At 37.7% G+C, this 26808-nt stretch overlaps 1 protein-coding gene across 1 annotated transcript in view; it reads right to left on the reverse strand.

Moving 5' to 3' along the window:
* C5 (complement C5) overlaps positions 1–26270 on the reverse strand; it is a 92679-nt gene extending 66409 nt beyond the window's left edge. Inside the window, exons 1-8 of the mRNA XM_047768295.1 lie at positions 26171–26270; positions 21552–21744; positions 16996–17158; positions 11424–11494; positions 8126–8217; positions 4566–4648; positions 2218–2308; positions 312–426 (exon numbers count right to left, since the gene is read on the reverse strand). Coding sequence (XP_047624251.1) covers positions 312–426; positions 2218–2308; positions 4566–4648; positions 8126–8217; positions 11424–11494; positions 16996–17158; positions 21552–21744; positions 26171–26235 — 873 coding nt within the window. The 5' untranslated portion in view covers positions 26236–26270. The remainder of the gene's footprint in view (positions 1–311; positions 427–2217; positions 2309–4565; positions 4649–8125; positions 8218–11423; positions 11495–16995; positions 17159–21551; positions 21745–26170) is intronic.
* Between the last annotated feature and the right edge of the window lie 538 nt (positions 26271–26808).

The raw sequence follows: 26808 nt of genomic DNA on the forward strand, positions 1-26808 counted from the left end.
GACAAGAGGGGACAAAGGGAGAGAGCATCCCAGGCAGAAGGAGCAGCTCTGCAGAGACCTGGAGGCAAGAGGTAAGTTTAAGAAACTGGAGTGACCGGTACAAGGGAGAAGAAAGGGAGAGATGGGCTGGTGAGGAGGACTGATGCTAAGGAAAGTGAACTCGATCCTAAGGATAGTGAGAAGCCAATGGAGGGCTTTTAAGCTTCAATTCCCACACCTATATAAAATGAGGGATTGGACTAGATGATTTTGACGTAACTTTCCATCTCTAGCATTCATGGTGTATCTTTAGGTACAAGTGAACGTCTTACCATTGTGTTCCTCATTGCTTTTTGCATCATTACTTTTTGCTCGTCTTTTAAATCTTCTCTTATTCCAAAAAACATATAAACATCAGCTTCACCGACGACTTTATTATAAAAATATCTGTCAAACAATCACAGCACAAAATTGTTTGGCTAACATGCTTACAATAATTAAATCTGGATAAAATGTAACAATTTTAAGTTACATAAAGCGCTTAACACACTTTAAAGTGTTTTTCCTCCACTATTACATTTCATGCTCATAAAGCTACAATAATAAGGCCAAAGTACAGAATTTATTACTACATGCTAGATGAAAAAACTGATCTTGAGGAGATTGAAAGAGTTAGGTCTGGTCCCTTTCTTACAGGACACATTACTTCTTCAATGATTTTGATACCAGTGGGGGGCTGCTCTCTATTTTCTTTCACATTTTTAAAAGCAGCATGTCCAATCTCACAGTAATATAAGTTCTTTTTAAAAATTCTAATTGCACATTTCCTTACTGTAGAGTTAAAACAAGAATAAAGAGAATTTCCTGCACAGTAAATACTATGGCAAAAGCTAACTTTCCTTATTCATAGTTTGAACAACAACAACAAAGTCCATTAAAAGAAGTTTTAATTCTTCTATAATTCTCTGTCAAGCAAGGCTTTTATGTTGGTTTATATTAAGTGATAAACACTCTGAGGTATAAATGCTAGTAAGAGAGGCAGTATAGGGTAGCATTTGAGGTCATGGATTCTGGAACCAAACAGGCCATGTGACATATTAGCTGTACAATCTTGGGTAAATTGCTTAATATTTATGAACCTGTTTTTCTATTTGTAATGTGGGGATAATAACAGTATTTATATCATGGAGTTTTCATAAAGATTACATAAGCTAATATATACAGAGTGCTTTGAAAAGTGCCTGACATATTATTATGTAAATTGGTTATTATTAATAACTACACATATTGTCATTTTTAGATGACCCAAGCTTTTGTGGTGGATTGCTTGCAAAACTAACCCCACTTCTCTACCTCCCAATGTATCTACCATGTTTGCAGCTCCGTGCTTGCAAAGGGTGTGAAGGGAGTCCAATTCCTTTGGGCTAGTTTTGCAGTTTGCTTTGGATAAAAGAATGTGGTGGAAGTAATGATGTGCCAGTCCCGAGCTTAGGACTCAGAGGACTTTTATGCTCCCATTTTCTCTCTTTGAGCACTGCTGCTGCACATGCTATCTGGTTGGTTGATGACAAACACACATGCTCCAGTCATCCTTGCAGCTTCAGTCAACTGCCAGCCAACTGCTAGGCATACAAGTAAGACCTCTCTAGACCAGATGGCCCTCAGGTGACCTGCCAACTGATTGCAGGCAATAGGCTAGTTTCATTGACGTTTGTTGAGTCCAGTTCAGCAGAAATGTCCAGCTGACACATAAATGGTTGTGGTTTTAAGGCAATGGGCCTTGGAGTAGTTATGCAGCATTAATTGGCTGATTTAAGCCATTAAGAATGAAGAAGTGAAGACTTAATATCACAGTTCCAATGTTCTAGGTCATGCTGGTTCCTAAACATATACTTTGAACTTAAATTGATAGGAATTTTTTTTTCTGCTGGTAAATAACCAACAAAGATAAAATCAGAATCTGCTGAAATCAATATAAGCAAATATAATATAAACATGATGTCTTCTCAGTCAGTTCCAAATTTATGGCAGACATTTCCAAACATCACAAATCTCAGCAATATATAAATTTATCAACTCAACACATTGTACATCTCAAATTTGTACACTTTCGTATGGCAATTATATCTCAATAAAACTGGAGAAAAAAATCACAGATCTCACTCTGGGCAAATATCACCAGAGTTGGCACTCGGTTTAGCTGGATATTCTGGAAAAAAAAAAAAAAGATTTCCTTACCTTGCTTTTACAGTAATTTCAAAGTCATTAAAATCTTTATAACCAATGAAATTATTTTCTGGTTCTATTGAGACAGAAAAATGTGGCAACACTGAAAAAAAAAAAAAGGCAGCATTACCATTTAAATTAGAGTAGTCTTTAAAGCTTAGCAACCAACTGTACTTTCTGGTATAGTTGGATAAGCTGTGACATTAACACAAAATCCACTCTGTCATCATTATCATCATCAACAGCAATATTTTGGGAAGCCTCCCATTCTACCAATCAGAGGTCAATCCATCCTCTACGTACTAGAAGTACTTCGTACTTTGATTTCAGCACTTATTATAGTCAGTTGATTATCTCCTCCACTAGAGGATGGGCTCCTTGAAATAAAAAAGACTACTCTATTTTATATGCTCCCCCCACATCCTTCTCATAAGTTATAAAAATAATATATGCTCAACAGATGTTTATTAAATTAAAAATGGAAAAAGAAAATTCTTGCTTATTTATATTTTCTTTTTTGTCTAGTAGACAAAAATCCATCCAGTCTCCAAATTCCTACATAAAACTCTCACTTTAGTCAAGAAGAGAGAGCTTACAATTAGCTACAAGAAAAAATTTTTGTGCAAAGTTAAACATTAGGGCAGAAAGGAAGGAATTCTTTTTTTTTTTTCCATTTCTTTGGTATCTTTATTGCCCAAGAGAAAACAACTTCCCTTGTCAAAATTGTACTGTCTTCTCTTTATACTAAATCAGATTTTGTACTAAGGCTTACAGATTCTAGTTCTATTAACCTGCACAACAGTTAGTAGAAAATTGGATGATTATATGACCTTGACATTGTAGACAAAGATTTGCATACGAGAATAGTGATATAGTTGGTTTGAGATACAGCTTATATGTTTTCTAGATAGGGAAAAACAGAAGTAAAAGAGCAATGCAATTTGTTGCTCTGGGCTGTGTTCCTATGTTATTAAAGATCAAGGCAGATATGAAAAAGAGGAAAATATTTCATTCTTTCATCCAGTATACTTGCCATGTAGTCTGTATATTCCTACCAACAGGCATATACCAGTAAACGAGACAGACACAAACCCTGCCCTTAGTGAGCTCATATTCTAGCAGGGAAGACAAGCATAAGCAAATAATTACACACATAAACACCTAAACAGCAGATATGAAAACTGATGTAAATATTATAGGGAATCCTTCCTGGGAAAGAGAATTCAGGGAAAATATCACTGAATAAATGCATTTTCAGCTGTGACTTGAAAGGTGAGTAGGAATGGACTAGACAAGAGGAAGGGGAAACATCATAGTAGTAGGCAGATGGAACATCATATGCAAAGTCACCAAATGAGGCTGAAGAGGAGGTAGGAATGAGGAAGTACTGGGGATTTTTCAATAGTGAAACACCATGACATTTCAAAACATTTCAAAACTGTTTTGACTAATACCAAGTGAGAATAGTTTGGAAGCAGAGATAACAATTAGGGGTTTTTTGCAGCAGTCCAGGATGGAGTCTGGTGTTGAAATTGATGTTAGCTGCAGATAATAAGAGGCAAATGGATTTTAGATATATATAGAAGCAGCACAAACACTTGGGGGAAGGGGGATCCTTTAGGATTATATGTTATTTAGAGCCTATAACCCTTAAAATCGAGTTTCATTGTAACAAATTTACTTTGCCACTATTTATTTGTTAATTGTTAAAATTTGTGTATTTATTTGCCATATTATTATGTATCTCCTGGGGAATTAAAAAAATGAGGTCAAGCAAAAGAAAGTTAAATGTGATACCAGAGCACACAAATACTCCAGTAAACAACTACAAGAAACAGAAAGATTAAACTATTTATAGGTTAATTATTAGTCCATTATGATTGACTTCAAAATAAGAATATCTTACTGTTTTTGTGATCCAGAAAAAAAATAGCACTGGACTAGGAGCAAGGAAATACAAATGCTCTTGTTGTCAATAATTGGTTGTAATGAATTGAGTAAATCATCTATTAATCTTACTGGGTTCCATTCACCTGAACTGATTATTTAAGTTTCTTCTAAAATCATAATTCTGCAAAGGACCTTAAATCTTCTGGGGAAGAGGTTTCTTGGGGTTCTATGAGGAAGACAAGTCCAGAGAAGTTGCTCTGCTTGTCAAAATTAAGAAAGGCAGGTAAATCTAGAGCCTATGCATTAGGACAACCTGCACTCCTCCCTCCCCTTCTACCAGCACTTCTATCCATGCCAGCAAATTGCCTCATCTTCATCTAGGAGTGATTTTGCATTAACCGCAATCATGAAATGAATTATTGTAAAAACATTAACTCTTTATATGTAAACTTTTAATTATGAGAAATTACCATATTCTTTAATTTCAAAATATGCAGTTCCAGTTGTTGAGAAGTCTTCTCTATACTTAGCTTGAATTGTCCAAACACCATATCTATGGAAACAAAATATTTAAAGTTACAGAAGTTATCAAATATTTTAATTCAGGAGTTCCCATCGTGGCTCAGCAGAAACTAATCTGACTAGCATCCATGAGGATGCAGGTTCGATCCCTGGCCTCACTCAGTGGGTTAAGGATCCGGCATTGCCATGGCTGTGGTGCAGGTCGAAGATGCAGCTCATATCTGTGGCTGTGGTGCAGGCGGGAAGCTACAGCTCCAGTTCAACCCCTAGTCTGGAAACCTCCATATGCCATGGGTGTGGCCATAAAAAGACAAAAAAAAAATTTTTTTTAATCCAATCCCCCAAATCCAATCAATTCCTGTTTTAAAGAGAGAAAAGTAAAGATGTATATAACCTATGAAATGGGTTGTGGGTTTTTTTTTTTTGTGACAGATTTTAAAGCAATAAGCAAAAATAATTGAGCATTTTCAAATAATAGAAATTGTTTGATAATTAGTTTTTCATACATTGTGATTTGTTAAGGTATGTTATCTTAGTATAATGATTTGGGGGTTTTTTTGGTCTTTTTTTTTTTTTTGTCTTTTTAGGGCTGCACCCACAGCATATGGAGGTTCCCGGGCTAGGAGTTGAATTGGAGCTACAGCTGCTGGCTTACGCCACAGCCACAGCAATGCAGGATCCGAGCCGTGTCTGCGACCTATGATGCCACAGCTCACAGCAACGCCAGATCCTTAACCCACTGAGCAAGGCCAGGGATCGAACCCACATCCTCATGGACACTAGTCAGTTTCGATAACTGACTGACACTAGTCAGTTTCGATAACCACTGAGCCATGACAGGAACTCCTTAGTATAATAGCTTTGATTTGAAGAGTTTATGATACTTGAGAATTACTAACCTTGGAGCTTAATTATATTAACATAATACTAAAATCCACACTGTAGTAAAAAATTTCCATAATGATGTCTCTAGAAACATATATACAGGTCAAGCCTATCCAGATGATAAAATTCATACTTCACATAAATGAAATTATGGTTGGGGACAAAATATGGTTTGTTTAAAGAGGAAAATAATCTGAGTTTAATTAACAATATTCATTCAGGAGTTTCTGTTGTGGCTCAGCAGTAATGAACCCGATTAGTATCAATGAGGATATGGGTCTGATTCCTGGTATCTGGCGTTGCCATGAGCTGTGGTATAGGTCACAGATGTGGCTCAGATCCCGTGTTGCTGTGACTGCAATTCCGATTCCACCCCTAGCCTGGGAAAAAAAAAAATCTTCATTCAAAAATATCTACTAAGAACTGGAGATAAAAAATTAAGAAGACAGAAGAGATCCTGTCTTCCCAGAGTTACTAGTCCAGGGAGTTCAAATTCCTACTTTTCCAATTACTAGCAGATTGAATGTGGGCAAATTATTTAGCTTCATTTGTCAAACAGGAAAAATAGTATCTCTCTTGCATATTGGTTATGCAATCAATGAAGTTTAATATTATTGTTATCATCATCACCATCATCATCATGAACCCAAAGAAAGTTATCAAGGGCCTGTTATGTTGAAGTGCAGAGGATACTACAGTGACCAATACAGACAAGACCCCTGTCCTCAAGGGGCTTACAGTCTAGTGGAGAATAAGGCAAGTAAATTAATAAACAAATACTTAAAATATTGAGATAAGTGCCATGAAGAAAATAAACAAGTAGAGTAAAAGGGAGAGAGGGACTACATCAGATCGTGCATTCAGGGTTGGCCTCTTTGAAAGGGAATCATTTATCTTTAGCATTTCTCCTAAAGAAAGAGGAAGCCAGTCTCATGCAGAGCAAGGTGAAGCACATTCTAAGCAGAGGGAATAGCACATGCAAAGGTATTGGAGTAGGAAATTATTGGTCATGGGAAGCTACTTAGGGCTGAAATAATCAGTCATGGAGCAAATGCAGAAGATGAAGTTGGGCAAATGATAATAGTTGTACAATAATCAGATCAATTCTGGGCTATAGAGCATGTAATATTTTTAAATTATCCAAATTTATTTAAATCCCCCAATTTCATCCAAATTTCTAGAAAATCTTTAGTATAGTGTATTAAGTACAAACTCCCTTCTAGAGGGGAGAGCAAAAATGACCATTAGGTGTTTCCATTGTGGCTCAGAGGGTTAAGAATTCAACATATTCTCAGTGAGGTTGTAGGTCCTACTTGGGGTTGTTGCAAGCTTGTAGTGTAGGTCCCAAATGTAGCTCAGATCCAGTGTTGCCATGGCTGTGGCGTAGGTCTCAGCTGCAGCTCTAATTGGACCCCTAGCCCAGGAAATTTCATATGCCACAGGTGTGGCCACAAAAAGAAAAAAAAAAGACCACAAAAAATTTTTCTTTCAAGTGATATTATAGCCATTTACAGGTGCAGTTATCTTCTTCATCCTACTCTAAGTTCCTCAGAGGCAGGGACTGTGGATTCTTTATTTCTGTTTTAAACTTCGCATTCCCATTGTACTTTGCACATACCTGGAATATGTTCATTAAATTTTTTATCAGATTGGGTTCTGTTTAAACATGTTCTTAATCCTTTAACATGAGGCCAAATGGAGGAAATGACTCTAATTATATCCTCCCTCTTGAAATCTGCTTTCTGGTAGTCTATGCAATAAAGGCTACAGAGGACCAGTACTTGTATAACTTTCAGAGCAAGGCATGGAACAACATCAGCCTTTTAGACTGACAGTCTATTATATTCATTGAAGGGTGGAGGGTTGATGGTTTTGATGGGTGAAAAAAAGGTCCAGGGACTATTTTTTGCCTCTTCCAAATTTTATTTTATTTCCTTTTTAGGGCCATACCCATGGCATACGGAAGTTCCCAGGCTAGGTGTTGAATTGGAGCTGCAGCTGCCAGGCTTTGCCACAGCCATGGCAATGCTGTATCCAAGGCACATCTGTGACCTATGCTGCAGCTTGTGGCAACTCCAGATCCTTAACCCACTGAGTGAGGCTAGGGATCAAACCCACATCCTTACAGACACCAGTTGGGTTTTTAACCTACTGAGCCACATTTTATTTTATTTAAAAAAATTGTTTATCGCTGCACCCACAGCATACGGAAGTTCCCAGACCAGGTACTGAATCTGAGTCGCAGTTGTGGCAATGCTGGATCCTTTAACCTACTGTGCTGGGCTGGGGATCTAACCCCTGCCTCAACAGTAACCTGAGCTGCTGTAGTCAGATTCTTAACCCACTGAGCCACAGTGGGAACTCTTCAAACTTTAATTTCTATATGTAAAGATAATTGGCAGGAATTATTGGGAGTTAAGTTCTATTTTTAAATTATTGTCATTATTGTTATTTTTTTGAGAAACTGAGCCTAGCTTCTCATTAAACTTCTACTTCATTTTCTTTCACTTCTACTTTCTTTGCTAACACTAGGTGGCTCCATTTGACTGGTTATCTACCTCACAACCAGAAGTTGCAGATGTGCTTTTTAGAGAAAACTTTATTAACAAATACTTTAAAATACTTAGGATTAGATGGAATCTTGAAGTCAGGAAAAGAGATAATTCCAGTATAATCATTTTCTTCTAGAATTTCAACTTCTGATCCTTGGGGATCCTTTGAATAAAAACAAACAATTTCAAAGCACATAAATCACATTTTGAAAACTAACTGATTATATACATGTCTTTGACCTACAGAAATATTTACTAATATCCATCTCTTCAAACTAAATACAGGGGAATATAGTTTAAATGTTGTGAAAGGCAAATGTGGTTCATTTAAACCATCTCCCTCCCTCTTTTTGGACTTTCTTCCATTTCCTGCCTTGCCAAAAAAAAAAAAAAAAACCCCAAACAAACCCACCCCCCGAAAAAGAAAGGAAGGAAGGAAAAGAAAGGAACAAACAAACAAACAAACAAACAAACAAACAAATCACTGTCTAGGATATTCTAGTCTCAGTTATCTAGAAGAGACTCAATTCTCTATTGAATGAGTTTAAAAAAGAAATCGGACAACTGCTATTTTAATGAAACAAATATGAACTTACTTGCTTTAAAGATATTCAAATACAAATTTTATATCTATTTGAATTTTCCAAAACAAATATGCTATAAAATTCATTTATTAACTACACATTTTATAACTACAAAATATAGAGATTTTGAGCTTGACAAAACACCAAAAATGGTGAAGTAAACTTGAAAGCTTTCCCATAGACTTCCTTTTGTGCATAGGTTTGAAAATTATTGAAATGAGTTTTTTTGGGTTTTTTGTTTGTTTGTTTGTTAAACTCTCCATGGACTACACATGGAGGTCCATTTTGTTCTTAACCCAAAAATTTACCACCATATGCTATGACTGTGAAATACATGGTGGGAATCTTAAGGTTTTTTTTTTTTTTTCTTTTCCTGGTCTTTTCAGGGCTGCACCTGAATCATATGGAGATTCCCAGGCTAGGGGTCTAATCCGAGCTGTAGCTGCCGGCCTATGCCAAAGCCACAGCAATGCCAGATCCGAGCCAAGTCTGCGACCTATACCACAGCTCACGGCAACGCTGGATTCTTAACCCACTGAGCAAGGCCAGGGATCGAACCCACAACCTCATGGTTCCTAGTCAGATTCGTTTCTCCTGCGCCACGATGGGAACTTCTTAAGGTATTTTTTGAGTTATGAAGGACTCTTTTGAACAAGAAGTAGAAGCTGAGCTGTTTTTCATCCCTGTAGCCCATCATACATGGTTATTCTACGATGATCTCTCTCAAGCACTGTTTTCAGGACATTTCCTGCAGCCTGACTCCCTCTGCTCTGGCATCGGAGTCCTCAGTTCTCTCTTCCTGGGGCAGCTTTTCAACAGGAAGGCTGACATTCACTCAGTTGTGTGGAGCCGGGATTCTATATCACTCAAGTTCAACCACGGGCAGGAGGTGGGATCTGTTGGCATTCTCTAGTACTTTACAATTATGAGAAAGGACATTTGAGCTGACACTGCCTCTCCTTACCTCTCTTCCAGACCTCCCACATCAGTCAATTTATTCACTGTCTTCATTTCTTCTTCCTGTCACCACAGGCCATAGCTCATCTCATGCTATTTCTTGCATGGAAAGTTCTTCCATTATTTTTTTTAAAGCTATGATCTATATTTCACTGAAGCCTAGCAAAAGGTTCTACCTAGTATTCTATTCCAGAAAAGGTTTATATCATCCCTCACTCTTACTTCCATTTAGTCTTCCCTCTGAGTTCAAATGTCATTTGTCCTACTGTATAATTTGTTTGGTTTGTACTCTAGTTTGGTTTTCTTCTCTAGTATCTACTCAGTTATGCAAATCCATTCTCCTAAACCTTGGGTTCCAAAGGAAAAGACGCACAGCTTTAAGACAACTCAGCCCATGCAGACCCATGGTTATATACTGGTAAATTTGCTTTAGGGTCTGATATTTATCCTCAGTTTTATAAAGCAGCTTCCTTGCTTGTGCTAATAACCCTCATCCTTTCCTCTTCTCATTCAAGCAGTCTGAGAGGCCTCTCTCTGCATTTCCTCTGCAGCCAATACCACACCTCCCCCTACATCTAGATTTCTGCAGCAGCCCAAAGTGAGTTTCCCTGGCTCCACACACCTTCACTTCCACTGTAGCAACACTCATGGCTACATTCTTCTTCCTTCCTTTGTCCAAGTCCCCTGCAAGAATTCTGCAGTGGCTCCCTACAAACTGCACATGAAGTCTTAACTTCTGGGTCTGGTCATCCAAGTCCCTAGCCTTGATGTAACTTCCAAATCTTCCCTCCTGTTCCCAAGGACGCCTCTGTTCCTGAGTCAGATTGATTTCTTCTTGTCCTATCCCACTCACTTCTCAGTCTCTGATCGCTGTCATTTCTTTGCTAACAATCCTCCAACTTCTTAATTACATGTCCAAATTCCACTCATTGTTCCAGGCCCAGGTCAAATCTCACTTCCTCCTTGAAGCTTCCCTTGGTTTCTCTGATCTCTTTTCTGGATTCCTGGAGTTTACAGTCTATGTCAATAGTTATCAACCACTCTCTTGGAAAACTCCAATGTTTCTCAAGTAATTCATTATAAAATAGTCAGATGTTAAAGTTTGTGAAAAGTTTATAATTTTTGTGAGTTATAAAGGATTCAAAGTTATTCCTAGTATAATTTCACTTGTGTGTGGGGGGGGAGTATTTTGGGGGTTTTGTTTGTTTTTTGGTTTTTTTTGAATAAGAGAAAAGATGCTACAGCCTATGGTATAAAAGGACATCCAATACACCTACAGTTAATAGGTGAGCAGGTATTTCCATACAAAACTTTGTAGTGCTGTCACACAAACTGGGAAGACCATGGGAGTTTATTGCACATGTGCATGTTATCTGTGTGTGCGTAATGGCTGGTGGAAAGCTAATAACAGCTGCTAATAGATTTTTAGCACTATTTTTCATGTGTTGGTATGTTAGTTACTAAACTCCAAATTCCTCGTGAGTGCCACTGATTGTAATTCTTTATCTTGTATCATTCAAATAAAAAATTTCATATATAATAGACACTCAATTAATTCTTAGTGATTGATTGGTATTCTTTAAGAAAAAAACATGAAGAATGTATTTAAATGATTTAGTTCAAAATCATAACTTGTTGAGATTTCATTTTCATGAACTTTTTACATATGTCTATTGTAGAGGTATAGACCTACAATGTTCTACTCACAGAAAGTGTTTAATAACCACTTTCTGAACATGAATGAGTTACTATGATGTTAGGGCAGGGTTATGAAACAATGTATCTTATCCTAAAGATAAGTCATTATTTAAATAAACAACATACTTACTATGAAAGTTAAGACTGTTTCTCTTTTGGCTGGCTTCAATTCATCATTCAGTGAATAAACTCTAACCTTCACTGCAAGAATAATTGATATTGTTAAAAATTTTGCTAAGCACAGGGTATTTTGATTTTTTACAATAATCAGCCTTAAAAGAGATGATCCTCATTTTAAAAATTCAATAGTCAATACACACAAATCCATATTAAGAAGAAAGAAAAAGTTAGTATATAGACATACATTACTAAAATTTTTTTCCTTTTAAAAAGAATCCTCTTGGATTCCTTTAAAGAACTATTTCTTTTTTTTTTTTTTAGGGCCGCACCTGCAGCATGTGCAGGTTCCCAGGCTAGGGGTCTAATCGGAGCTATAGCCACCAGCCTACGCCAGAGCCACAGCAACACCAGATAAGAGCTGTGTCGGCAACCTACACCACAGCTCCCAGCAACGCCGGATCCTTAACCCACTGAGCAAGGTCAAGGAGTTCCCATCATGGCTCAGTGGCTAACGAATCTGACTAGGAACCATGAGGTTGCTGGTTCGATCCCTGGCCTCGCTCAGTGGGTTAAGGATCTGGCGTTGCTGTGAGATGTGGTGTAGATCACCGACGCAGCTCTGATCTGGTGTTGCTGTGGCTCTGGCATAGGCCTGCCACTATAGCTCCTATTAGACTCCCCCTAGCCTGGGAACCTCCATACGCTGCAAGTGCAGCCCTAGAAAAGACCAAAAAAAAAAAAAAAACCACCAAAACTATTTCCAGTGAATTTATAGTTCACTTTATTAAAATATATTTAATACACCTTTTTGGGAACAAATATAGTAGTACAAAATTAGTTATATCTATAATTAAGTCAATGTTTATCAACGATTTCATAGTAGCAAAATAGTGATGTCTACCACACAGTTATATGGGAATACAATGAATTCTGTCATATTAGAGTTGAAGATTTCAATGGCAAATTAGGTAGTTTGATTTAGACATTATACATTCTCATAAAAAGGCCCCACATTATCTCTTGTTATTAAAGCCAGCTTTGAATTGCATGGTTTTGTTGCATTTATTGAGCCAGATCCTACAATTGTTCTCTCATTGTTAAAAGAATAATGGCAGGGACCCAATAATGATTAGTTCTCTTCCATTTCTTTCCATCAGTTAATAGATCCCTGCCTTTAAAACAAGTACATCACTTTTAACTCAGAGCTGCTTGGGACATGCTAATCTAGTTCCTCCCAATGACCTATGCTAGTTTCTCTAGAATTTTACCAATGCTCAAATAATTTCTTGGCCAAAATTCTTACCACAAAATAAAACTGAACTGGTGCCATCAACTTTTTAAAGGGTCAGTATTATGTAAAACTCTACATAAGAAGCCACACATTCAGTACTCTAAAATTGGTTTCACTAAGACCATAACATCAAAGCAAAATGCTCAGTAAATCCCCCCACTCTGCTGTTCCCTTTCCCTCACCCCTCGAGTCCTCCCTTCTGCCTTATGGACACAACTGGTCCAGGCCTGAGCATCACTGGGATGCTGTCATAGGCAGTATGCCACAAAAGTTAAGAGCTTAGGCTGTAGAGTTCAAAACACATATTTCACTTCTGCCTCTGCCACTTCCTAAAGTGACCCTGAGCAGGATGCTTAATCCCGCTAGACCTTAGTTCCCACATTTGTAAAATAAGATTGCTAGTATTGGCTCCTGAAACTAAATAAGACAAAGCTTTTGTATAGCTTGGGACATAATAACTAATCAATACATATTTTTTATTTTTATTTTATTTTTATTATTTCCATGGCTACTACCTATCCACTTTCTAACTTATCTTGTGTTAAGTGAGAAAATTAATCTTGTCTTTGCAGCAATGCTATTATCAAGGCAAGATCAATAAATTTTTTGTACTAAAGATATAGCTTGTTAATTTAAAAATGTATTGAATGCCTTTTATGTGCAGATACTGTACTAGGCACAGAGATGACATGGTGGTGACAAATCAGACGTGGAGGTCCTCTAAAGGAGGGGAGGAGAGAGGTAAACATATGACTGCACAAGTAAACATAAAATTCCAGGGGTGGGAAAACCTACAAAGGACACTGCCTGGCTTTCTGAGGGTATAGAAGAGACACTTGAAGCAGAGAAGGCTGCTCTTTATGGAATGACACGTAAAAGTTAACAAGGCAGAGAAGAGACAGGAATATATCAGGAAGAGGGACACAGGACTTTCTATGGATGGGGAAATGGTATGAAAAAGCAAATCCCATTGGGGAATATGGTGGGTAAGGAGGTTGGAGAGGAAGGTGGGATACAGGCTGTGTGAAATTGAAGGATTTTAGTCAATACTCTGAAGTCATTTATCCTATAAAGCCTTGAAGATTTAAGCCTCTATCCTAAAGATGCTTATACGAAAAATCCCTCAAGGATCTTCAGATTGAGTGTGTGGTTTGGGACATTAGAGCTGTAAATAGTAAGGTGTTTTCAGTTTTGAAAGGAATTACTTTTTCTTCTGTATAAATAAGGTTTCGTGCTACTCCACTGATTAAATGATAATGGAAAATATTTTCCTAGTGCTTACTCTGTGGTAGGCAGTGTTTGAAGCACCTTACAGATGTGAGTTCACTTAACTCTCACAACAATTCTATGAGGTAAGTTCAATGATTATCTATCTCCATTTTACAGATGAGGAAAATGGAGCTTAGAAAGATTAACTCACACAGGGTCACAGAGCTAATAATAGCCAAAAACTGGGATTTGAACCAGACAATTTGGCTCTAGAGTGTGCTTTTAACCACTAATCTTCACTACGTCTTATTAATGAGTCAATCTTTTTTTTTTTTTTTCTTTTAGGGATGCACCCTCAGCATATGGAAATTTCTAGGCCAGGGGTCCAACTGGAGCTACAGCTGCTGGCCTACACCACAATAATGCAAGATCCGAGCCACATCTGCAACCTACACCAGAGCTCATGGGAACGCTAGATCCTTAACCCAGTGAGCAAGGCCAGGGATTGAACATGTATTCTGATGGATCCTAGTAGGGTTTGTTACAGCTGAGCCACGATGGAACTCCTAATGAGTCAATTTTTTTTTTTGTCTTTTTTAGGGCCGCACCTAAGGCATGTGGAGGTTCCCAGGCTAGGGGTCCAATCAGGGCTGTAGCCACTGGCCTATACCATAGCCACAGCAATGTCAGATTCAAGCCATGTCTGCGACCTACACCACAGATTATGGTAACGCTGGATCCTTAACCCACTGAACAGGGCCAGGGATTGAACCTGCATCCTCATGGATGCTAGTCAGATTTGTTTCCGCTGAGCCGAGGGGAACTCCATCATGAGTCAATCTTAAAGAGGAAAGTTCTCTAGTTTTCCTCTATGATTAGAATAGATAAGGATAGCACATTTTCTTATAGTAAAGTTCTGATGAAGAAATAGCAAATAAGAAGTTCCCTTTGTGGCTCAGCAGTTAATGAACCCAACTAGCATTCACGAGGATATGGGTTCGATCCCTGGCCTCAATCAGTGAGTTAAGGATCTGGTGTTGCCATGAGCTGTGGTGTAGGTTGCAGACATGGCTTGGATCCCGAGTTGCTGTGGCTATGGTGCAGGCCATTGGCCACAGCTCCAACTGGACCCCAAGCCTGAGAATCTCTGAATGTTGCAGGTGTGGCCCAAAAAAGACCAAAAAAAAAAAAAAGGAAAAAAGAAATAACAAATGAGGCTATTCTTAAAGCCTTGATAGCTAAGAAAGGTCCCAAGCTCTGGGTATCAGGCTACTAATTGGACAAAGATGAGGACCCCAAATAAATAGTAGGTAGGGTCAACAGGACCCAATTAGTGAAGCATCCTGTAACATAAGAAGACAAGAGTGAGGATATATTTGTTTCTGTGTATGATGTTTAAGAGAGCCTAAGCTTTATGGTCAGAGACTATCCCCATGTACACCAAGTCATCTTGGAGTTGAGAGATAGTACTGTTCTGACAATGCTATTCTGTCCAAGCTGAGAGCAATACTCCAGTTGGTTAAAATCCAGCGTTGCTGTGGCTGTGATGTAGGCCGGCAGCTGCAGCTCTGATTCAACCCCTAGCCTGGGAATTTCTCTAGGCCTTTCCTTTCTGAGACAATCATAACAGGAGCTCCTGCTGAAAAGGTAATGGTGCACGCCTGGCCCACCCCACTACTGTCATCATCATCAACCAATATTTAGCAAGTATGTACCATGTGAAAAGTATTCAACAAAGCTTGCTGGTCCTGCCTTCCTTCTTTCCTTCGCCAATAATGTCATTATTGAAACTGTATAACCTTTCCCTTCCACGCATAGTTCTCTCATAATGCCATCTCTGATGTGCTCAAACGTTATTGATGGTGACAGGGAGAGATGGAGGAATCGAAGATTTTGCAAACATGTGAACACCTGTGGCAGCATTCACACTTTTCTGTGTTTTACTTTTGTTTCATTGGGAATAAATCCAGCCATTCTTCAATCACAGAGTTTTGACTGGCTGTCCTGCCCTTACCTCTTCTAACGAATAAACCACCAGATAAACCACCAACATGAAACAATGTTCTAATAGGAATTTTCTTGAGGTATATCTCCTTAGAAAATTAATATCCATGTATTTCTGTGATTTAGTTTTTTTTTTCTGAAACATCTGATTCCCTAGGGTTTGACTTGTTTTCTGAATTTGAGGATTATCTCCAAAGTAATAGAATTTTTTTATGAACATTGCTCTATATTTTCCCATTACCAAAATTATATTTTCAATTACAGCTTATATTTGTTTAACAATAAAACCTAACACTGTATTTCACAATTCTCTTTTTGTAAGTTTTATTGGAGTATAATTGGCTTACAATGTTCTGTTAGTTTCAGGTGTGCAGCAAAGTGAATCAGTTATACATATGCATATATCCACTCTTTTTTTCCCATATAGGTTATTACAGAACAAGTAGATTTAGATTAGATTTCCCTGTGCTGTAGGTCCTTGTTAATTATCTATCACAATTCTTTTTTTTTTTTTGTCTTTTTAGGGTCACACCCATGGCATATGGAGGTTCCTAGGCTAGGGGGCTCATCAGAGCTGTAGCTGCCAGCCTATGCCACAGACACAGCAACGCCAGATCCGAGCCTCGTCTGTGACCTACACCACAACTCAGGGCAATGCTGGATGCTTAAGCTGCTGAGTGAGGCTAAGGATCAAACCCATAACCTCAAGGTTCTTAGATTCATTTCCTATGCACCACAATGGGAACTCCCTATCACAATTCTTAAACAGCTTTTTTTCTACATGGAAATAACTGATGCGGCACATAATGTAATTGTTAATTTTTTGCCATTTCAATTTGAATTTAAATTTTATATTTGAAATCAAATTTAAATTTAAATTACATTTGTTTATGTAGCAATTTATGCATACATTTAACATTAAAACGATATGTATAAGAGTAAAAATCATTGAGGTTTGAGACTCTTTTGAACATGTTGGAAACATGTCTCCACTTAAATTCAAGTATTAAAAAGCTCTACAATATAGTGTAAGTCCCCAGCCCACGCCATCCCAGAGAAAGAAGCATCTATACTCTACCTGACTGATGTGGAGTGTAAACAGGTTTGTCTGTATGAATGAAGAGAAATCCATTATCATAGGTTATTGGAATTTTTTTTGATCTTGAAAAATGCTTTGATACAATATCCAAATACACATGTGAAACTGAGTTTGGTTTTCCAAGCAATTGTTTAGGTTGTATCTGTAAAAGACAATGTTGATGGAAAAGAGTATAATAATTTTAAGATTAAAAATAAGTTATTGAGAAAGTAGCACAGAAGCCAAAATAGTAAAGAAATTTTGCCCAAAGCCTTTCTTTCAATGTCAAATATCATAGTCAACATTTAGCTTTGAGCAGTTAAAAATATTTTTGTTGGAGTTCCCGTCGTGGCGCAGTGGTTAACGAATCCGACTAGGAACCATGAGGTTTCGGGTTCAGTCCCTGCCCTTGCTCAGTGGGTTAACGATCTGGCGTTGCCGTGAGCTGTGGTGTAGGTTGCAGACACGGCTCGGATCCCGCGTTGCTGTGTCTCTGGCATAGGCTGGTGACTACAGCTCCGATTCGACCCCTAGCCCGGGAACCTCCATATGCCGTGGGAGCGGCCCAAAGAAATAGCAAAAAAGACAAAAAAAACAACAACAACAACAAAAAAAAAACAAAAATATTTTTGTTTCCGTGCTTCCCAAATTTTATGTGCGCTTAGTAAAACTACTACTACAGAAGCTCTCTCAAACTTTCACTTCATCAGCTTGCTGGATTAGCCCATGCTCTCCATTCCCTCAGTTCAACATTCTGACTGATGTTCAAAACACTTTGTACTATATTTACATCTTTCTGTTCCAATGGGTTGAACTGCATGTTTTCCAATTTGTCTGTGTAATTGTAATGACCCACTTTACACTGCAGGATATACACATCGGATACATAAAAGGTAACAGAAGAAAGAAAAGTGTTTTATGGAAATTTAGGCATTGGAAAGATGAGAGAAAGTTAATCACTAAAACCAACCATGTGGAGTTAGGTATGTGAGAATACTGTAAAAATTTGGAAAAGAGCAAAAATCTATAAAAATTCTGCGCTGAGATTACTTTGCAAGCATCTAAGTTCTTTCTCCATTTTAAGGAAACAGAAACTATAGAACAAATGATTCGTTAAAGGTGTGACATTACAATAAAGTTTGCTGCTCCAACCAGTGGACCCAAGAAAAGACCTTGGCACATTGTCAAATGATTAGCAAATAAAGATACACTGTAAGGTTAAGATAAAGTTAAATGCTTCAGATATGCATTGACTTTTATGATTTCCCAACCCTACTTTACTTTTCCAATTAGCCATTTGGGTCACCACTCTTCAACAGTACTTTCTATGATGAGGGAAATGCTCTATCTATAACTATGCTGTTCAGTATGCGGTACCACCAGCCACCTGTGGCTGTAAGAGCACTTGAAATGTGGCTAAAATGAATGATGAACTGAATTTTTAATTTTAGTTGCATTTGATTGATTTAAATTTAAAGGTAACAGCCACACATATGGGGCTAGTGGCATCAGATAAGAGTGTCTACTGAAAACAAAACTTTTGGGAAATGAATTTTATTTCTTAATAAATCTAATAAGTGGAAGTATTTGTTAAGAGGTTAGAGAATTTGGAGTTCCCGTCGTGGCGCAGTGGCTAACGAATCCGACTAGGAACCATGAGGTTGCGGGTTCCGTCCCTGCCCTTGCTCAGTGGGTTAACGATCCGGCGTTGCCGTGAGCTGTGGTGTAGGTTGCAGACACGGCTCGGATCCTGCGTTGCTGTGGCTCTGGCGTAGGCCGGTGGCTACAGCTCCGATTCAACCCCTAGCCTGGGAACCTCCATATGCCACGGGAGCGGCCCAAGAAATAGCAACAACAACAACAACAACAACAACAAAAAGACAAAAGACAAAAAAAAAAAAAGAGGTTAGAGAATTTACCATCAAGAAAATGAATGAAAGAATTCCTAGGAGTTCCCGTCGTGGCACAGTGGTTAACGAATCCGACTAGGAACCACGAGGTTGTGGGTTCGGTCCCTGGCCTTGCTCAGTGGGTTAAGGATCTGGCGTTGCCGTGAGCTGTGGTGTAGGTTGCAGATGCAGCTCAGATCCTGCGTTGCTGTGGCTCTGGTGTAGGCCAGAGGCTACAGCTCCGATTTGACCCCTAGCTTATGAACCTCCATATGTCATGGAAGCGGCCCTAGAAAAAAGCAAAAAGACAAAAAAAAAAAAACCTCCTAAATTTGGTTAAAATTGATTTAGATCAATGTTTCTAAAACTTAAGTAATATACAGACCACTTTTAAAGGATTAGAGGTTCTGGAGGCCTCTCAGTGGAGGCATTTTTATCTACAATAAAAAATTATTTTTAGTCCCGTGTTACTTAAATATGTACATACCTAAAAGTAAGCATAATATCTTCATGCTTATGACTTTTATATTACTATAAAATCAAAAGAAATTTGTAAAATATATTCCAAATATTAAATATCAATATAATTCTAACTTTAAGCTCTTTATGAAAATTTCAAATTTCAATTTCTTGATAAAGAAATCACTTTAGGAGTTCCCTTTGCGGCTCAGTGATAATGAAACCGACTAGTATCCATGAGGACATGGGTTCCGTCCCTGGCCTTTCCCAGTGGGTTAAGGATCCTGCGCTGATGTGGCTGTGGTGTAGGCCAGCAGAATATAGCTCTGATTCGACCCCTAGCTTGGGAACTTCCATTTGCCATAGGTGCAGCCCTAAAAAGACAGACACACAAAAAATCGCTTTAAAGAAACACTGGTCTATGGAGTTTCCATCGTGGTGAAGTAGAAAGAAATCTGACTAGGAACCATAATGCTTCAGGTTCGATCACTGGCCTTGATCAGTGGGTTAAGGATCCGGTGTTGCCAGTGAGCTGTGGTATAGGTAGCAGACATGGCTCAGATCCTGTGTTGCTGTGGCTGTGGCGTAGGCTGCCAGCTATAGCTTCGATTTGACCCCTAGCCTGAGAAACTCCATATGCTGTGGATGCGCCCGTAAAAAAAAAATAAAATAAAATAAAATAAAATAAATAAATAAATAAATAAATAAAAATAATTAAAGAAACATGGTCTAAATGAACCTCAGGGGCCTTTCCAGGTATAGTAACCTTTGATTTTTTTTTTTTGGTTCTTTATTTTTTGGCCACCCTATGGCATATGGAGTTCTCTTATCAGATCCGAGCAGCAGTCACAACCTAAGCTGCAGCTGTGGCAACACCAAATCCCCAACCCACTATACCAGGCTAGCGATTGAACCTGTAAACCAGTGCTCCCAAGATGCTGCTGAACCCGTTGTGCCACAGAGGGAACTCCTGGTTCTTTATTTTTGGATTTATACCAGAATTAAAAAAAAATATTTTTCACTTGGGCAAATAAACAGTAAGTATGAAAGGTATTTATTGTTTGTTTGTTTGCTTATATTTCTTTTTATGGCTGCTTCTGCAGCCTATGGAAGTTCCTGAACCAGCGGTTGAATCAGAGCTGCAACTGCAAACCTACATCACAGCCACAGCAACACCAGATCTCAGCCCCATTTTTGACCTATGCTATAGCTTCCAGCAATGCCAGATCTTTAACCAGTTGAGTGAAGCCAGGGATCTGACCCGCCTCCTCACGGATACCATGTTGGGTTCTTAACCTGCTGAGCCACAGTGGGAACTCCTGAAAGGTTTTTTTTTTTTTTGGTCTTTTTTGGGCCACCCCCATGGCATACGGAGGTTCTCAGACTAGGGGTCCAGTCAGAGCTATAGCCAACAGCCTATGCCACAGCCACAGCAATATCAGATCCCAGCTGCATCTGTGACACACACCACAGCTCAAGGCAATGCTGGATCCTTAACCCACACTGAGTGAGGCCAGGGATCGAACCCATGTCTCCATGGACACTAGTCAGGTTCATTTACCACTGAGCCACAATGGGAACTCTGAAAGTTTTTTTTTAAAATCAGAATTGTTAATAAGAAATGAGTTACAAGTACTTCTCTAACCAAGCCATACTACAATATTTTAATAGAAGGAAAAATTATTTAATACATGTTGGTTTTTTCCTATTAATTATGGCTGTAAATGAGAGCCATCCACTTTAGTAATTAATAGTTGTATTAGTTTTAGAAGCTATAATTGGAGGATATTGGAATTTAAACAAATTCCAATGTCCAATAGCAACTATGGGTTTTTATAGGGAATGCATTACAAATGAATACACATATTGATATTTCTGCATGTGCATATTGCATATTTTGTTTGCAATAATAATTTTCATAGTAAACAAGTACTTTCAATTCATTTCCAAATATGTTCACATTAGTATAATTTTATTTTCCAATAGGAACTTGAAAATGTGAATGCATTACTCAAAAAGCAGATACAACTCTCCTATTTAGAATTTTCTTTTTTCACCTATATGGTCATCGGTGATTGATATCATCTAATAATAACACAGTGGTAGAGTGGTAAAAATGATCAGATCTCTATGTTATCAATATTCTAACATACACATTTTATTGGGAATATTCTTTATGTATAAAGAAACAGAAAGATAAATACGTACTGTTAAAAATGCAGAGTTTTGGAATTTATTTTCGGTGGATAAAATAACATACATTGAAGAGTAAGTAATTTTTTTGTCAGGATAACTTTTAACAGAGACTGTTACAGCAAATGCTTCAGTGTATCCATAAACTTGAACTACAATATTTTCAGCTGCTCCAACATGTAATATTTTTGGTGCTGAAATGACATACCTGTTGAAACAGGAAAAGGACCGTTATCTTTATGTAACATATTTTGTTATACTTCTGATTTTTTCATCTCACTTGAGAGATTCAATTTAAAATAGGCATGTTTTTCTGGAGTTCCTGTCATTGGCGCAGCAGAAGCAAATCTGACTAGGAACCATGAGTTTGTGGGTTTGATCCCTGGCCTTGCTCAGTGGGTTAAGGATCTGGTGTTGCCGTGAGCTGTGGTGTAGGTCACAGACACAGCTTGGATCTGGTGTTGCTGTGGCTGTGGTGTAGGCCAGCAGCTACAGCTCCAATTTGACCCATAGCCTGGGAACCTACATGTGCTGTGGGTGTGGCCCTAAGACAAAAGACAAAAATAAAATAAAATAAAATAGGCATGATTGCTCAACTTGAAAGGATTTTTAAAAATTATTTTTTAACTTTTTTTACTTGCTTAGGGCCGCACCCTCGGCATATGGAGATTCCCAGGCTAGGGGTTGAATCGGAACTGTAGCCACTGGCCTATGCCACAAAAGCCACAGCAATGCCAGATCCGAGCCATGTCTGCGACCAACACCACAGCTCACAGCAACACTTCCTCTTTAACCCACTGATCAAGTCCAGGGATCAAACCTGCGTGTTCACTAATCCTGGTCAGGCTTGTTTCCGCTGAGACACAACAGAAACTCCCTGAAATGATATTTTAAATCAACATTTGTGATCCATGATCATTTCAGCAGTTTCCCAGATGAAATAGCTTGGAATTAAGACTTGAGGAAAAGAACTAGACATTTAGTTAACAGTTAGAAAGATAGTAATAGAAACTTCTTTGAGCTACTGCAGCAAAAGAAGATTTCTAATGGTATATAGCATCGATATTTTGACCCAATGAAGAAAAAAAGCAACCAGTGGTTGAATTCCAGCTCTGCTGTCTGCTGGTTAAGTGGCCATGGTAAAATCATTAACCCTCTCTGAGACTAAAGCACTCAGTAAATGTTAAGATTCATTACTTTCACTGAATTAGTTGAAAGGAAGTAATCTTAGAAGTATCGTGTTATTCTAGTGAGTTATTAAAGAAAAGGATAGAATAACAGTGAACCAGGGAATGCATTTAGAAGTGAAAGTAGGAGTTCCCGTGGTGGCACACAGTGGTCAACGAATCCAACTAGGAACCATGAGGTGGTGGTTCGATCCCTGGCCTTGCTCAGTGGGTTAAGGATCCGGCGTTGCCGGGAGCTGTGGTGTAGTTCACAGACGCAGCTCGGATCCCAAGTTGCTGTGGCTCTGGTGTAGGCTGGCGGCTACAACTCCAATTAGGCCCCTAGCCTGGGAACCTCATATGCCACAGGAGCGGCTCTAGAAAAGGCAAAAAGCCAGAAAAAAAAAAAAAGACAAAAAAAAGGTGAAAGTATTCATGGAGGTCCTTAAAGAAAAAAAAATGATAATCAAACAACCATAATGATAATAGTAATTCAGAAGCTGTATTGGGGCTTTATATACAACACTTTAAATCTTTACAATGACATAGACACTATTATTATTGCTATTTTACAAGTGGTAAGAAGTTAATTGGACCAAGGTCGCATGGCTTAAAAGTGAATGAAGCAGGACTTTATATTCAGGCTTCATAGTGCTATGTGCATAATTGAGGCCAAGATAACGAACTGTGTTTTCAACTATGGGCTGTTCCCTCAGTTTTTTTTTTTTTTTTTCATGTGATTTGCTTATTTATTTATTTTACAGCCACACCTGTGGCATATAGAAGCTCCTGAGCCAGGGGTCGAACTGGAGCTATAGCTGCAGGCCTATGCCACAGCCACAGCAACACTGGTTCCGAGCCACATCTACGACCTACACCCCAGCTTGTGGCAATGCTGCATCCTTAACCCACTGAGCAAGGCCAGGGATCAAATCCATATTCTCACAGAGACTACATTGGGTTCTTAACTCACTGGGCCACAAAGGGAACTTCTATTTTTCACGTGATTTATAAAGAAAAGAAATAAATCTATTATGTTTTTGAAATAGAAATCTTAAAATGTGTGAATTTTCATTGTTGTATTAAAAGAAAACTTACATATATGAACTAGGTTATTAATTATATATCACAAAAGTATCTAGTTGGAACAGTGAGAGCTACATATGTTATGAATAGAAAAAGAAGTGTGTTTCAATCCAAAAGGGGATTGAGTAATTTAAGTGGCCAAAGGGGCCTGGAGGGCACTGGCCACCCCACTTGGCAGAATTATTGCAGGCTCCTGTCAACATTCTGACATTTAAAAAAACTTTTAAAATCAGCAAGTAACAATGAAATTAATTTGGAAGCAATTGAATATTTTAAAGCAACTGGAAATTCTCCTACATGAAAACTAATTTGGAACCATTTACAGGAAAATTGTAAAAGTGGGAGAAAGAATCTCCAGTCTTCTAACCAGCATCTCAATTCCCCATGTGCTTACCCAGGAAGAGCAGAAAATGAGAAAAGTTCAGCTTTGATGATAATAAAGAACTTTTACTGAAAACTTACTCAGTGCCAGGTGCTATTTTAAGCACTTCATACATATATAAACCCACTCAACAACTCTATGAGGAAAGTCTTATTATTACCCCAATTTTATAGATGAGGAAACTGATAATTAACCTAGGTAACACAGCTATTAAGTCATAGAACTAGGAATTGAACCTGACCAGCCTGTTTCCTCAAGTAACACTTTTGCTAGGCTACACTGAATTTACCAAAAGTTTTGCAATTGGAGAAATCTAGAAAAGAAAAAGGCTATTTTAATTTCAATATTACTAGAAGTTTTCCATTTTTCAGTTTAGTATTGTTTTAATTTTGACTGTCTATATAGTACATAAAATAGTCAATGTTTACAAGTTCCTAAAAGCAACTCTGGAACCACTTGTTCATACAGATTTGAATCTTTACTGATTTATCAGTAGCACAATCTACTGTATAAAGAATTTCATACTTTTCATGTTTTCTTTCAATAGTTGCAGAGGTTATGTCCACTGAACTCAAAGAGAGGCATGAATGCTTCTCTGGCCTCTTTCTCCAGATATTTGCATGAGAATCTTCCCTGTCCATACTTTTAAATAGTGCCCCATCATTTCTTTATCTTCTTATTCTAATTTATTTTTTTCTTCATGGTGCCAATAACTACCTGGGCTTATTTATTTATTTATTTTATTCATTAATTCATTGGTTTATTCATCATTTTCTTCTCTCACTTGAATGCAAGCTCTCTATCATCTACTACATCCTCAATACCTATCACATGGTAGATGCTCAGTAAGTTTTTGTTGAATCAATTAAATGTATTGGTTCCATGTTATAAACAGTACACTATTCACTTTCATAGAGAAAGAGAGAGAATGCTTATTAAGGGCCAGTACAGTGTAGTAGAAAAAATTCACTATCGTAGGACCCAGGTTCTCATCCTAGTTCTACCACTAATTTGAAGTCATTTAACCCAATCTCTCTGAACTTTAGTCGGCTGTCTTTCAAAGGTACAACAACTTAAGTTCACTGGAACTTTATTTCCTCTGTATCTATATTTAATATTTATATCTATATCAATAATATATTAAAAATAAATGTTTGTAGCTTTATTAAAAAACAAGAAGAAATAAACAAAAACTATCTATGTAATGAGGTGATTGTGGTTTTATGAGAAAATCAGATTAAGAGTGGGAGTGTGCTATAAATTTATGACATACTAAGAATACATTTATAATGTATTTTACATATCTACATATGCACATTTATGATGAAATGGAAAAATAATGAATTAGTAAAGAGGAGTCTTTAACACAAGTCCTACTTCTGTTTCTCTTAGTGGTAAAACCTTTGGCAAGTTACTTCTCTCTAGATTTATCCTCACATGTGAAATGAGTAGGTTTGATTAGATACTCTTCAGTTATATTTCAATTATAAAATGTTATTTCTAGGTATGAGATCAATATCTTTAAGACATAGTTTAAAACACAAATTATTTCAATAATAACACTAATGTATGTGAAGCTCATAAATTTAGAAGTGATTACAACAATAGATTTTTAAAGCACAGTAACAGAATTGACCCACAAGTAACTTTTCCTTACTATGTTCAATACACAGAAAACACAAAGAAAATTTTGCACCAAATAGAAATCAGCAATAAACGCCAAGAAAGTTTATTATCTTGAATTTAGTTTGTGCTTTTTGGAAGAGGAATTTAAAGAATGACTTATGCAAATTTTTAATAAATAACAATCCCCTAAAACTGTCTTCTTGTTAGCCATTCATCAAATCAAAATGCTTCCACAACTTTCTTATTCAGAGATGAGACTATTCAGTGTTCCCAGAAGTAGAAAATTATTTACAAATTAACACAATCTGTTGAATTTCCTTTTTCACTCATCACATTGCTAAGGTGCATTGATGAAGATGGGTTCTTTTACTTACGTTTGTTCCTGGCCCCAGCTTTTCCCCAGGAAGATTAAAAAACAAAGTATGCCCCACAGGCCCATGCTGGAGGTAGTGATAAACCATGAATATAACCCTCCTGCAGTTACTTTCCTTTTAAATAAACTGAGCTTGAGGAATTTCGGTAAGTTGGTTTACTGGTTAATGATTAATGTCAAAAAGAGGGACTTCTAAGTAGGAAAAGTAAAATTGGAACCGAAATACTCTTCGATGCCCAGGTATAAAAGTAGAAGATATTTTATAGGGAGATATTTTTTAGGGATTTACACTAGGGAATTTATTTTGATTAATACAAATAAAAGGATTCTTACATGGGAGTTTGGCAAAGCAGTGAATGGCTCAAAGTTAGAAATCATTAAGTTGCATTGTCTTTGGCCTTTTGTTTCTTGACCAGGTAATGGCTCTGATGTTTTATACTCAGTGAGCAAGCCTCTGGTACATCCACTCTGATAGTGATGAAGATACACCCGGATTCAATTTCGAACTGAGGTGATTTTAGAATGGGCTTGGTTTAGACAGGGCTCATGAGATGGTTTTTCTGGAGAAGACCCAAAAGGGTAGTGTCACTGGCAATGGAAATGGCTGAAGAATAAGGTGGACCTGAAAAGGAAGTCTAT

This window comes from Phacochoerus africanus, chromosome 2 (assembly GCF_016906955.1).
Source record: "Phacochoerus africanus isolate WHEZ1 chromosome 2, ROS_Pafr_v1, whole genome shotgun sequence".
NCBI classification, from domain to species: Eukaryota; Metazoa; Chordata; class Mammalia; order Artiodactyla; family Suidae; genus Phacochoerus; species Phacochoerus africanus.